At 40.3% G+C, this 13,110-nt stretch overlaps 1 protein-coding gene across 2 annotated transcripts in view; it reads left to right on the top strand.

Moving 5' to 3' along the window:
- Positions 1-13,110, top strand: part of LOC134337106 (integrin alpha-E-like) — a 296,891-nt gene that overhangs the window by 249,233 nt on the left and 34,548 nt on the right. The window contains exon 26 of one of the 2 annotated variants that reach the window (XM_063031952.1): positions 4,907-4,999. The exons of the other annotated variant lie outside the window; for it this stretch is intronic. Within the exon in view, the coding sequence (XP_062888022.1) occupies positions 4,907-4,999 (93 nt within the window). The remainder of the gene's footprint in view (positions 1-4,906; positions 5,000-13,110) is intronic. 2 annotated transcript variants of the gene reach the window in all.

Raw genomic sequence — 13,110 nt, 5'->3', positions numbered from 1 at the left:
GAGATGTGTCTATTTTAACGCAAGGAGTATTGTGAACGAAGCGGATGAGCTTAGAGCGTGGATCAGTACTTGGAGCTATGATGTGGTGGCCATTACAGAGACTTGGATGGCTCAGGGACAGGAATGGTTACTTCAAATGCTGGGTCTTAGATGTTTCAGAAAGGACAGGGAGGGAGGCAAGAGGTGGGGGCGTGGCACTGTTGATCGGAGATAGTGTCACGGCTGCAGAAAAGGTGGATGTCATGGAGGGATTGTCTACGGAGTCTCTGTGGGTGGAGGTTAGGAACAGTAATAACTTTACTGGGCGTTTTTTATAGGCCGCCCAATTGTAACAGGGATATCAAGGAGCAGATAGGGAAACAGATCCTGGAAAGTTGTAATAATAACAGAGTTGTCATGATGGGAGATTTTAATTTCCCAAATATTGATTGACATCTCCCTAGAGCAAGGGGTTTAGATGGGGTGGAGTTTGTTAGATGTGTTCAGGAAGGTTTCTTTCTTTTCAAATCTTTTTATTGCATTATAATCAGTTAAATGAACATATCAATAATAACAATACCAAGAGAACAGGATTACAATAATAGCAATCATATATACAAACATAAGTTTCAAATATCATATCTAAACAGGTCCTCCCGACCTCTTGATAATTGAAACCAAAAAAAAATTCAAAAGATTTGTTCAAGAAAAAAGAAACAAAAAAAAACAAAAACCTCCTAAACTAAACAGAAAACAAAAGAGAAAAAAAAACTGGGCTGCCATAATTTGTCAATTATAATTATTCTGTCTTTGACTCAGTTCCTCCTTCCATAAACAATTAAATATTAGGAAAAAGGATTCAAAAAGAAAATCAACTTAAGTCATCTGTACGGAAATATTGAAAAAAGGACTCCTAAGTTTTCTCGAATTTAGTTGAGGAATTAACCGTGCTACTCCTGATTTTCTTCTAGGTTTAAACAAGCTATAGTTTGAAAAAACCATTGAAATGTAGTAGGGGGATCAAAATCTTTCCATTTAAATAAAATGGATCTTCTGGCCATCAGCGTAACAAATATTATCAACTGGCGGGCTGAAGATGATAAATAATTAGAATCAATCACTGGAAATCCAAAAATTGCCGTAATAGGATGAAGTTGTAAATTAATATGTAAAACTGCTGAAACAATATCAAAGATGTCTTTCCAGTATTTTTTCGAAAGCGGGCAGGACAAAAACATATGGGTTAAAGAAACAACCTCAGCGTTACATCTGTCACACATAGGGTTTATCTGGGAATAAAAACAGGCTAGTTTATCTTTTGACATATATGTTCTATGAACCACTTTAAATTGTATTAAAGTATGTCTAGCACACATTGAAGAAGTATTAACTAACTTAAGAATCTTTGCCCATTCTTCTATGGATATATTTGCTTGAAATTCTCATTCCCATTCATTCTTTATTTTATCAGATACCCCTGAAGGGATTTTCATGATCAAGTCATAGATATTTGTTATTACACTCTTTTGTAAGGGATTTAAACTTAATTTTTTTCCCGTAATATCAATTAGATATGACTTCGGAAAGGTAGGCAAAGTAACATTCAAAACATTTCTAATCTGTAGATATCTAAAAAAGTGCAATCTAGGTAAATTGTATTTATTAGATAACTATTCAAAAGACATAAAACAGTTATCCATAAATAAATCATGAAAACAGTTTATTCCTTTCATTTTCCAAAAAGAAAGGCTTGATCAATTCTGGATGGTTGAAAAAAAATTAAATAAAATAGAGCTGGAAAGGGCAAATTTATTCAAATCAAAAAATTTACGAAATTGGAACCATATTCGTATTGTATATTTAATTATTGGGTTAGTAATTTGTTTGTTCAATTTAGTAAATGCAAAGGGGAGCGAAGCCCCTAAAATAGACACCAATGAAAATCCTTGCACAGATTCATGTTCAAGATTCAACCACCCTGGGCTTTGGGTTTTATCTAACTCTTGGGTCCAACAGGTTAAATTTCAGATATTAATTGCCAAATAGTAAAATCTAAAGTTTGGCATCGCCAAACCACCATCCTTTTTGGATTTCTGTAAATATTTCTTACTCAACCTGGGAGTTTTACTCTGCCATATATATGAAAAAATTTTAGAATCAATAATATCAGAAAAGGATTTAGGAATAAAAATTGGTACTACCTGAAATAAGTAAAGAAACTTAGGTTGAACTATCATCTTAATAGCATTGATTCGACCAACTAATGATAAGGACATCGGAGACCATTTAGTTAATAATTGTTTAATATGATCAATTAAAGGCAAAAAATTAGCCTTGAATAGGTCTTGATGTTTCATAGTAATTTTAACCCTAAATACATAAAGTATTCTGTAGCCAAACTAAATGGAAAATTTCTGTAAGTTAAAGTTTGTGCATTTAATGGGAATAACTCACTCTTATCAAAATTTAATTTACAACCAGAAAAGCTACTAAATTGAGAAAGTAATGATATTACTGAAGGAAGGGATCTCTCTGGATTAGAAATATATAATAACAAGTCATCTGCATATAGTGATACCTTACGTGTTTCATTGCCCCGAATAATGCCAAATATATTTGGTGAGTCTCGAAACGCAATTGCCAAGGGTTCTAAAGCAATGGCAAATAGTAAAAGGCTCAAAGGACAGCCTTGCCTAGTACCACAAAAAAGCCTAAAAAAGGGAGATCTATTTGTAACTACAGAGGCCAAAGGTGTATGCTATATCAATTTAATTTAATCCAGGATATAAACTTTGAACTAAAATTAAATTTCTCAAGTGTATTAAACAAATATTTCCATTCAATTCTGTCAAATGCCTTCTCAGCATCCAATGAAATAATACATTCTGGAGTTTCAGGTGAGGAAGTATATATAAAATTCAATAATTTCTTAACATTAAAGTATGAGTAACGATTTTTAATAAATCCTGTCTAATCTTCTGAAACAATTTTGGGCAACACGTTTTCCAATCTAATTGCCGTTATTTTAGAAAGAATTTTAAAATCTACATTCAACAAAGATGTTGGTCTGTATGGAGCACATACAGTAGAAGCTTTATCTTTCTTAAGAATTAAGGAAATGGATGCTTCGTAAAAGGATTGTGGTAATTGCATCTTTAAAAATTCTACTTAACCAAGGAGAAAATGAGTCAGAAAAACATTTTAAAATTCTACTGTAAATCCATCCATACCAGGAGCTTTACGTGAGGAAATCTGCAGATGCTGGAATTTCAAGCAACACACACAAAAAATGCTGGTGAACGTAGCAGGCCAGGCAGCATCTCTAGGAAGAGGTACAGTCGACGTTTCGGGCTGAGACCCTTCGTCAGGACTAACTGAAAGAAGAGACAGCAAGAGATTTGAAAGTGGGAGGGGGAGGGGGAGATCAGAAATGATAGGAGAAGACAGGAGGGGACGGATGGAGCTAACAGCTGGAAATTTGATTGGTAAAAGAGATATGAGGCTGGAGAAGGGAGCGGATCGTGGGACAGGAGGCCTAGGGAGAAAGAAAGGGGGAGGGGGGAAGCACAGAGGATGGGCAAGGAGTATAGTGAGAGGGAGAGAGGGAGAAAAGAGAGAGAGAGGGAAAGAATAATTAATAATAATGATAAATAAATAAATAACAGATGGGGCATGAAGGGGAGGTGGGACAATATGTACTGCTGCTACTAAACAACACATTTCATGACATATGCCAGTGATATTCAGCTTGATTCAGATTCTAAATTGTCTTGCCCACAACAAGCAGAGGGTAGTAGTAGATGGAAAATATCCTGCCTTGAGGTCAGTGACTAGTTCATAGATCCCTCAATTTTCACACATGTTGATTAAAATGGTTAAGAAGCCATATGGTGTGTTGACCTTCATTAGTTGGAGGATTGAGTTCAAGAAACACAAGGTATTGCCGAAGATTTATAAAATTCTGATGTTCATTTCTGGTTGTCCCATTATAGGAAGGATGTGGAAGCTTTTGAGAGGGTGTAAAGAAGATTTACCAGGATGCTGCCTGAATTAGAGAGTGTGTTTTATGAGGAAAGATTGAGCAAGTTAGGATTTTCCTCTTTTGTGATAAAGGATGATGAGATGAGACTTAATAGAGGTGTATAAGATGATAAGAGGCATAGATAGAGTGGACAGCCAGTACCTATCTTCCAAGCAGACAATGATTAATAAGAGAGGACATACTTTTAAGGTGATAGAAGGAAAAATATAGAGAGGATAACAGAGGTAGGGTTTTCAAACAAAAACAGAGTGGTAAGTGCATGGAACACACTGTCAAGTGTGGTGGTTGAGGCAGATGTATTAGGGACAATTAAAATACTGTTAGATAGGCACATGGATGAAAGAAAACTAGAAGGCTTTGTGGGAGGGAAGGGTTAGATTGATCTTGGAGTAGATTAAAAAGTCAGCAAACATAGTGGGCTGAAGGCACTGTACTGTTCTATGTTCTGTAACAAGTTACTTTTTCTGAAATGGACTTTTTTGGATGGAACTAGTTGACTTCATTGCTTCTCAAGGATGTCCTTAATGGTGGGGAGGATAATGCCCATGATGGAGATGGCAGAGTTTACAACTCTCTGCAGCTTTTTCTGATCCTGTGCATTAGAACCTCCGTAGCAGTCAGTAATGCAGCCAGCCCTAATGATCTCCACGATGTGTATATAGAAATTTGCTGGAGTACTTGGTGACATACCAAATTTCCTCAAACTCCTAATGAAATACAGTCACAGACATGCTTTCTTTGACCATATTTCTGTCCGATATAGTACAGGAACAAGTGGTTAACTTTCATTTTACAGTACTGTATAATTTTAACTGCCTCACATAGAAGTTCTATTAGGGTACTGTGTTTCTACCAAAGACAACTAACGCACTGCTAATTTTATAGGTTACGATGGATAACCCTTACAATGCTACAATAAACCTAACCATATCAATCCCAATTAAAGTACGGGGTCAAGAAATTCTCAAACTGCTTCAGGTAATGTTAATTTTAAATTTAATATAATTAAATCACTATTAGCAAATAATAAAACATTTCATTTAAGATGTCTGGACAAAGAAGGAGGCATATGTTAGTTAAAGAGCATAAGGAATGTTGGACCACACTTAAGTGGAAAATTAGGAGGGCTAAAAGGGGCCATGAGATATTCCTGTAAAATAAAGTGAAAGAGAGTCCTAAAAGATTCTATAGTAATATTAAGAGCTAAGGAAGATGCTAGGGAAAGAGCAGACCTCCTTAAGGATCAATGTGGTAAATTTATATGTTGGGTTTTGGGAAATCTTAAGTGAATACTTCTCCTCTGTATTGGTTGAGGAATTGAGTTCAAAAGTTGGGGCTTCTTGCAGGGAAGATCAAGCTTTTTCCTTCTCTTTATATCTGTTCAGCTGGGTAGGGATGACTAGCAGGATAGTGCAATGCTTCTCTTGTGGGATGCAGGAAGGCAGGGAAACCTCCACTACAACTGTGAGAAGTGCATCCAGCTGCAGCTTCGAAAAAAACCACATTAAGGAGTTGGAGCTGGAACTGGGTGAACTCTGGATCATTCGGGAGGCTAAAGGGGTGATAGATAGGATATATAGAGGTAGAGATAGTATGGAAGAGGAAAGGGGTTAACAAGCCAAAAAAAAAATTACCCCTCAACAACAGATATATCACTTTGGATATTGTTGGGGGGATGAGCTAACAGAGGAAAGTCACAGTGGCTGACTGAGACTGCTTCTGTGACTCAGAAGGGAAGGGGGGAGAAGAGGCACTCTGGAGATAGGGGATTCATTAGGGGAATGGGCAGGAGGTCCTATGGGCAAGAACGAGATTCCTGGATGGTATGTTTCCTCCCAGGTGCCAAGGTCAAGGATATCTCGGATCAAGTCCTCAGAATTCTTAAGTGGGAGGGTGAACATCCAGAACTCGTGGCCCAAGTAGGTACGGGTGATAAGGTTCTGCATAAGGAGTTCAGGGAGTTCAGTGCTGAGTTAAAGGTCAGGACCTCCAAGGTTGTGATCTAAGGATTGCTACCTGTGCCAAATGCTGGTGAGGCTAGAACTAGGAAGATTATACAATTTAATATGTGGCTAAGGAGTGGTGTAGGAGGGAGGGCATAAGATTTTTGGGTCATTGGTCTCCCTTCCAGGGAAGGGGGGACCTGTACAGAAGAGATGGTTTACACCTGAACTGGAGGGGAACTAATATCTTAGCATGAAGGTTTGTTAATGCTGCACGGTGGGGTTTAAACTAGAGTTGTAGGGGTATAGGAACCAGGATGCCGGAAAAATTAGTGGAGAGGTTGTGGAGGCAGATGTTGGTAAGACCTGAGACAAAAATAGGAATCAAAGATTGAGCATGGTGGGAGGAAATCAAAAAGGGCGAATACAAGACTAAAGGAGTTATATATGAATGCACTCAGTGTACAGAATAAGGTAGATGGATTTGCAGCACAGTTCTATGTAGATTGGCAGGTATGATGTTGTGGGCATCACAGAATCATGAATGAAAGATTACAGCTAGGAGCTTAATATCCAAGGGTACACATTGTATAGGATAGACAGGAAGGCAGAAGGGGTGGCATTGCTCTGTTGGTAAAAAATGAAATCAAATCATTAGAAATAGGTGATATAGATTCGGAAGGTGTTGAATCATTATGGATAGAGCTAAGGAACTGCATAGGGAAAAACCCTGATGGGAGTTGTATACAGACTGCCAAACAGTAAAAGGATGTTGCCTACAAATTACAATGGGAGATAGAAAATGCATGCCAAAAGAGCAATGTTACAATAATCTTGAGGGTCTTCGATATGCAGGTAGATTGGGAAAATCAGATTGGTGCTGGATTACAGGAGGGGAGATTTCTAGAGTGCCTGTGAGATGACTTTTTAGAGCAGCTCATGGTTGAGCCCATGAGAGGATCAGCTATTCTGGATTGGGTGCTGTGCTAAGAACCAGAATTGATTAGAGAGCTTAAGGTAAAAAAAACCCTTAGGGGAGAGTAATCACAATATGATCATATTCACCCTGATATTTGAGAAGGATGAGCTAGAGTCAGATGTATCAGTATCAGTATTACAGTGGAGTAAAGGGAATTGCAGAGGCTTGAGAGAGGAGTTGGCAGGGATGAACTGGGATGATGTTTTTTCAGGGAAATGTACTATGGACATGTGGTCGATGTTTAGGGGTCTCTTGCAGGATGTTAGAGATAAATTTGTCCTGGTGAGGAAGATAAAGAATGGTAGGGTGAAGGAACCATGGGTGACAAGTGAGGTGGAAAATCTAGTCAGGTTGAAGAAGGCAGCATACATGAGGTTTAGGAAGCAAAGATCAGATGGGTCTGTTGAGGAATATAGGGTAGCAAAAAAGGAGCTTAAGAAGGGGCTGAGAAGAGCAAGAAGGGGGCATGAGAAGGGCTTGGCAAGTATCCCAAGGCATTCTTCAATTATGTGAAGAAGAAAAGGATGACAGGAGTGAAGGTAGGACCGATTAGAGATAAAGGTGGGAAGATGTGCCTGGAGGCTGTGGAAGTGAGCGAGGTCCTCAATGAATACTTCTCTTCGGTATTCACCAATGAGAGGGAACTTGATGATGGTGAGGACAATATGAGTGAGTTTGACGTTCTGGAGCATGTTGATATTAAGGGAGAGGACGTGTTGGAGTTGTTAAAATACATTAGGATGGATAAGTCCCTAGGGCCTGATGGAATATTCCCCAGGCTGCTCCACGAGGCGAGAGAAGAGATTGCTGAGCCTCTGGCTAGGATCTTTATGTCCTTGTTGTCCACTGGAATGGTACCGAAGGATTAGAGGGAGGCGAATGTTTTCCCCTTGTTCAAAAAAGGTAGTAGGGATAGTCTGGCTAATTATGGACCAGTGAGCCTTACGTCTGTGGTGGGAAAGCTGTTGGAAAAGATTCTTAGACATAGGATCTATGGGCATTTAGAGAATCATGGTGTGATCAGGGACAGTCAGCATGGCTTTGTGAAGAATAGAATAGTACATTATCTTTGGGCTAGTTATCTTAGAAGAGATGTGATACAATTGGAGAGGGTTCAAAGGAGGTTCAAGAAATTGATTCCCAGATTGAATGGCTTGTCATATGAAGAGTGTCTGATGGCTCTGGGCCTGTATTCAGTTGAATTCAGAAGAAGAAGGGGTGATCTCATCGAAACGTATGGTGAAAACCCTTGATAGGGTGGATGTGGAGAGAATGTTTCCTATGGTGGGAGAGTCTAAGACCAGGGGACACAGCCTCAGAATAAAGCAGCATCTTTTAGAATGGAGATGAGGAGGAATTTCATTAGCCAGAGGATGGTGAATCAGTGGAATTGTCTGTGGAAGTCAGATCTTTAAGGCAGAGGTTGATAGATTCAGGCCTTTGACAGATTCTTGATTAGTCAGGGCATGAAGGGATACAGGGAGCAGGCAGGAGATTGGGGCTGAGAGGAAAATTGGATCAGCCATGATGAAATGGCGGAGAAGACTCGATCGGCCAAATTCTGCTCCTGTATGTTATGGTCTTATGTTGTGTGATAGTTATGCTCCGGTTATTGCAGCCTGGATTTGATTTTTTTTTTAATATGTATTTTACACCAAACATTTAGAATATTGAGCTCCTTAAACACAAACTCAGCTAATAAGTCTAAATGGGAGTGTGGAATTCATTGCTCCAGACAGTTTTCTCAGATAGGTCTCATGACCTAGTCTTTGAACATAGACATTTCATTGTTTTTACCTGCAATACTAGTTTGTTCTTATTAACATGGTAAATATGAACTATTCAGATTCTCTCAGACCTTTGATAGTATGGGAGATGTTTCCTGCTTTCTTAACTCTGAAAAGATTACATAGAAACATAGAAAACCTACAGCACAATACAGGCCCTTCGGTCCACAAAGCTGTGCTGAACATCTCCTTACCTTAGAAATAACATAGGGTTACCCATAGCCCTCTATTTTTCTGAGCTCCATGTACCTATCCAGGAGTCTCTTAAATGACCCTATCGTATCAATCTTTACCACTGTCACCAGCAGCCCATTCCACGCACTCACCACTCTCTGCATGAAAATCTTACCCCTGACATCTCCTCTGTACCTACTTCCAAGCACCTTAAAATGTGCCCTCTCACGCTAGTCATTCCAACCCTGGGAAAAAGTCTCTGACTATCCACACGATCAATGCTTCTCATCAGCTTATACACCTCTATCAGGTCACCTCTCATTCTTCGTTGCTCCAAGGAAAAAAGGCCGAGTTCACTCAACCTATTCTCATAAGGCATGCTCCCCAATCCAGGCAACATCCTTGTAAATCTCCTCTGCACCCTTTCTATGGTTTCCACATCCTTCCTATAGTGAGGCGACCAGAACTGAGTACAGTACTCCAAGTGGGGTCTCACTAGGGTCCTATATAGCTGCAACATTACCTCTCAGCTCCTAAACTCAATACCATGATTGATGAAGGCCAATGCACCGTATGCCTTCTTAACCACAGAGTCAACTTGCACAGCAGCTTTGAGGGTCCTATGGACTCGGACCCCAAGATCCCTCTGATCCTCCACACTGCCAAGTGTCTTATCATTAATACTATATTCTGCCATCATATTTGACTTACCAAGATGAACTACCTCACACTTATCTGGGTTGAACTCCATCTGTTACTTCTCAGCCCAGTTTTGCATCCTATCAATGTCCCATTGTAAGCTCTGACAGTCCTCCACGCTATCCACAACACCTCCTTCCTTTGTATCATCAGCAGATTTACTAGCCCATCCCTCCACTTCCTCATCCAGGTCATTTATAAAAATCACGAAGAGAAGGAGTCCCAGAACAGATCCCTGAGGCACACCACTGGTCACCGACCTCCATGCAGACTATGACCCGTCTACAACTACTCTTTGCCTTCTGTGGGCAAGCCAGTTCTGGATCCAAGTAGCAATGTCCCCTTGGATCCCATGCCTCCTTACTTTCTCAATAAGCCTGGCATGGAGTACCTTGTCAAATGCCTTGCTGAAATCCATATACACTACATCTACTACTCTACTGTCATGTACCCCGTGACGGGTTAAAGAACCAGCAGAAATGGAAAACACTTTGGAGTCCAGTATTGCTATTAACTAATGGTATTTATTAGTAACTACGCAATACAGTAATATAATATCAGATATATAAAACACGTTAGCAATGATTAAATATGTATAAGTGTGGAAATATATGAAAACCAAGCTTCTTCAAGTCTAGGGGTAAATAGATAGTCTTACAATGATGAGTAAAGTTCAGTGCAGTTCAGTTTGTGGTATTGAGTTGAGTAGTGATGGAGAGACAGAGAGAGGTTTGAGTCTTCGGGTGAGCTGACACCGTCGATCTTTCTGTCGTCCTCCGAATTCCCTTAGAAGTCACTGACTGTGACCACAACAACGGGGACCGTTCTTCTGTGATGGAATTATCAACCCAGGCGAGGGTTGAACTCACAAATAACTCCCCACTGGTCATACCCTTTTCACACTGCAAGAGCCACTGATCAATCCACCTGATCGATCCTCCAAAACTCACCTTTTCTGTGTGCAAAACAAAGCTCCTTCAGTGTCCAAAACCATGTGTCTGTAGGTCTAACAGCTGACCTTATATTTATCTCACCGTGCTGACCACCAGCTGTCCATCAAGCAGCTCCTCCTTTCTCTCTCTGTAAGAATTTGGAAGCTTCCAGTGTCCTGGCAGAAGTGTAAACATGCTGTGAGCAGTCTTCGCCTCTCTCTCTTTATCTCTCTCTCTCTTTTCAACAAGGGGTCTGATGTTCAACAATTCTCTCTCTCTATTTTCAAAAGCACAGTTCATAGGAGTAATTCAGGACCCCATCACACTACCTTCATCAATGTGTTTAGTCACATCCTCAAAATATTCAATCAGGCTCGCAAGGCACAACTGCCTTTCACAAAGCCAAGCTGACTATTCCTAATCATATTATGCCTCTCCAAATGTTCATAATCCTTCCTCTCAGGAACTTCTCCATCAACTTACCAACCACTGAAGTAAGATTCACTGATGTATAATTTCCTGGGCTATCTCTACTCCCTTTCTTGAAAAAGGTAACAGCATCTGCAACCCTCCAATCCTCCGGAACCTCTCCTGCCCCCATTGATGATGCAAAGATCATCGCCAGAGGTTCATCAATCTTCTCCCTCACCTCCCACAGTAGCCTGGGGTACATCTCATCCTGTCCTGGTGACTTATCCAATTTGATGCTTTCCAAGAGCTCCAGCACATCCTCTTTCTTAATATCTACATGCTCAAGCTTTTCAGGCTGCTGTAAGTCATCCCTACAATTGCCAAGATCCTTCGCTGTAGTGAATACTGAAGCAAAGTACTCATTAAGTACGTCTGCTATCTCCTCTGGTTCCATGCACACTGTTCCACTGTCAAACGTGACTGGTGCTATTCCCTCATGTCTTATCCTCTTGCTCTTCAAATACATGTAGACTGCCTTGGGAGTTTCCTTAATCCTGTCTGCCAAGGCCTTCTCATAGCCCCTTCTGGCTCTCCTAATTTCTTTCTTAAGCTCCTTCCCGCTAGGCTTACAATCCTCCAGATCTATCATCACCTAATTTTTTGAACCTTTCGTAAGCTCTTCTTTTCTTCTTGACTAGACTTACAACAGCCTTTGTACACCATAGTTCCTGTACCCTCCATTCTTTCCGTCTCATTGGAATGTACCTATGCAGAACTCCACGCAAGTATCCTCTGAACATTTGCTACATTTCTTCCATACATTTCCTTGAGAACATCTTTTCCCAATTTATGTTTCCAGGTTCCTGCCCAATAGCCTCGTATTTCACCTTACTCCAATTAAACACTTTCCTAACTTACCTGTTCCTATCCCTCTCCAATGCTATGGTAAAGGAGATAAAACTGTGATCACTATCTCCAAGATGCTCTCCCACTGAGAGATCTGACACCTGACCAGGTTAATTTCCCAATACCAGATCAAGTACAGCCTCTCCTCTTATAGGCTTATCCACATATTGTGTCAATAAACCTTCTTGAACACACCTAACAAACTCCACCCCATCTAAACCCCTTGCTCTAGGGAGATGCCAACTGATATTTGGGAAATTAAGATCTCTCACTACGGCAATCCTTTTATTATTACACCTTTCCAGAATCTGTCTCCCTACCTCTGTCTTGTTTTCAATTAATGATACAGTTTAACACGGTGTAGGAGGGAGGACATCAGATGTTTGGATCATTGAGCTCTCTTCCAGGGAAGGTGACACCTGTACAGAAGAAATGGTTTACACCTGAACTGGAAGGAATCTAATATCCTTGTGAGAAGGTTTGCTGGAGTTACATGTGGGGGTGGAGGTGAGGTTGCTGTTTAAACTAGAGGTGCAAGGGAATAGGGGGATGGGAAACAGAATTCTAGATAGTGGGTAGATTCCTGAACACATTTGCAGCCTCTTTCCCATTCTGTTCTTTTACAGCTTGGGAGTTCCAGTCAAAATGTGGAGAGCTAAAATCACCTACTAAACAATCTTATGTTTCTTACAACAGTCTGTGATCTCTCCACAAATTTCTTCCTATCTGTTAGCAGGTATAGTCAGTTAGGAGCAATTGAGGTGTTTGTGGAGTATAGGAAATGCAAGGCTACACTTCAGGAAGAAATCAGGAGGGCTAAAAGGAGGGATGACCTTGCCCTATCAGACAAGGTGAAAGAGAATCATAGTCATGGTCATAGTCATACTTTATTGATCCTGGGGGGAAATTGGTTGGGATTCTAGATATGTTATCAGCAAAAGGATTGTAAGGGACTAGATTGGTTTTCTGGAAGATCAGAATGGTAATCCATGTGTGAAGCCGGAAGAAATGGGGGAGATCTTAAATTCATTTTTTTTGCAGCTGGATTTAGTCAGGAGATGAACACAGAGTCGATAGAATTGAGGCAAAGTGACATCTACTTCATGGACCCCATACAGATCACAGAAATAGAGCTGTTTGCTGTCTCGAAGCATGTTAGGGTGAATAAATCCCCAGGGACTGTCGCTCTGTCTCCATTTTAAGAATTGTGACCTTGAATTCCAGCCTTATCTGGTGTTCAAACTTCACTTTTCTTGAG

The sequence above is a fragment of the Mobula hypostoma genome, chromosome 23 (genome assembly GCF_963921235.1).
Source record: "Mobula hypostoma chromosome 23, sMobHyp1.1, whole genome shotgun sequence".
Classification (NCBI taxonomy): domain Eukaryota; kingdom Metazoa; phylum Chordata; class Chondrichthyes; order Myliobatiformes; family Myliobatidae; genus Mobula; species Mobula hypostoma.
The sequence above is the reverse complement of the archived record's forward strand: the minus strand, read 5'-3'. Positions and strand labels throughout refer to the sequence as shown.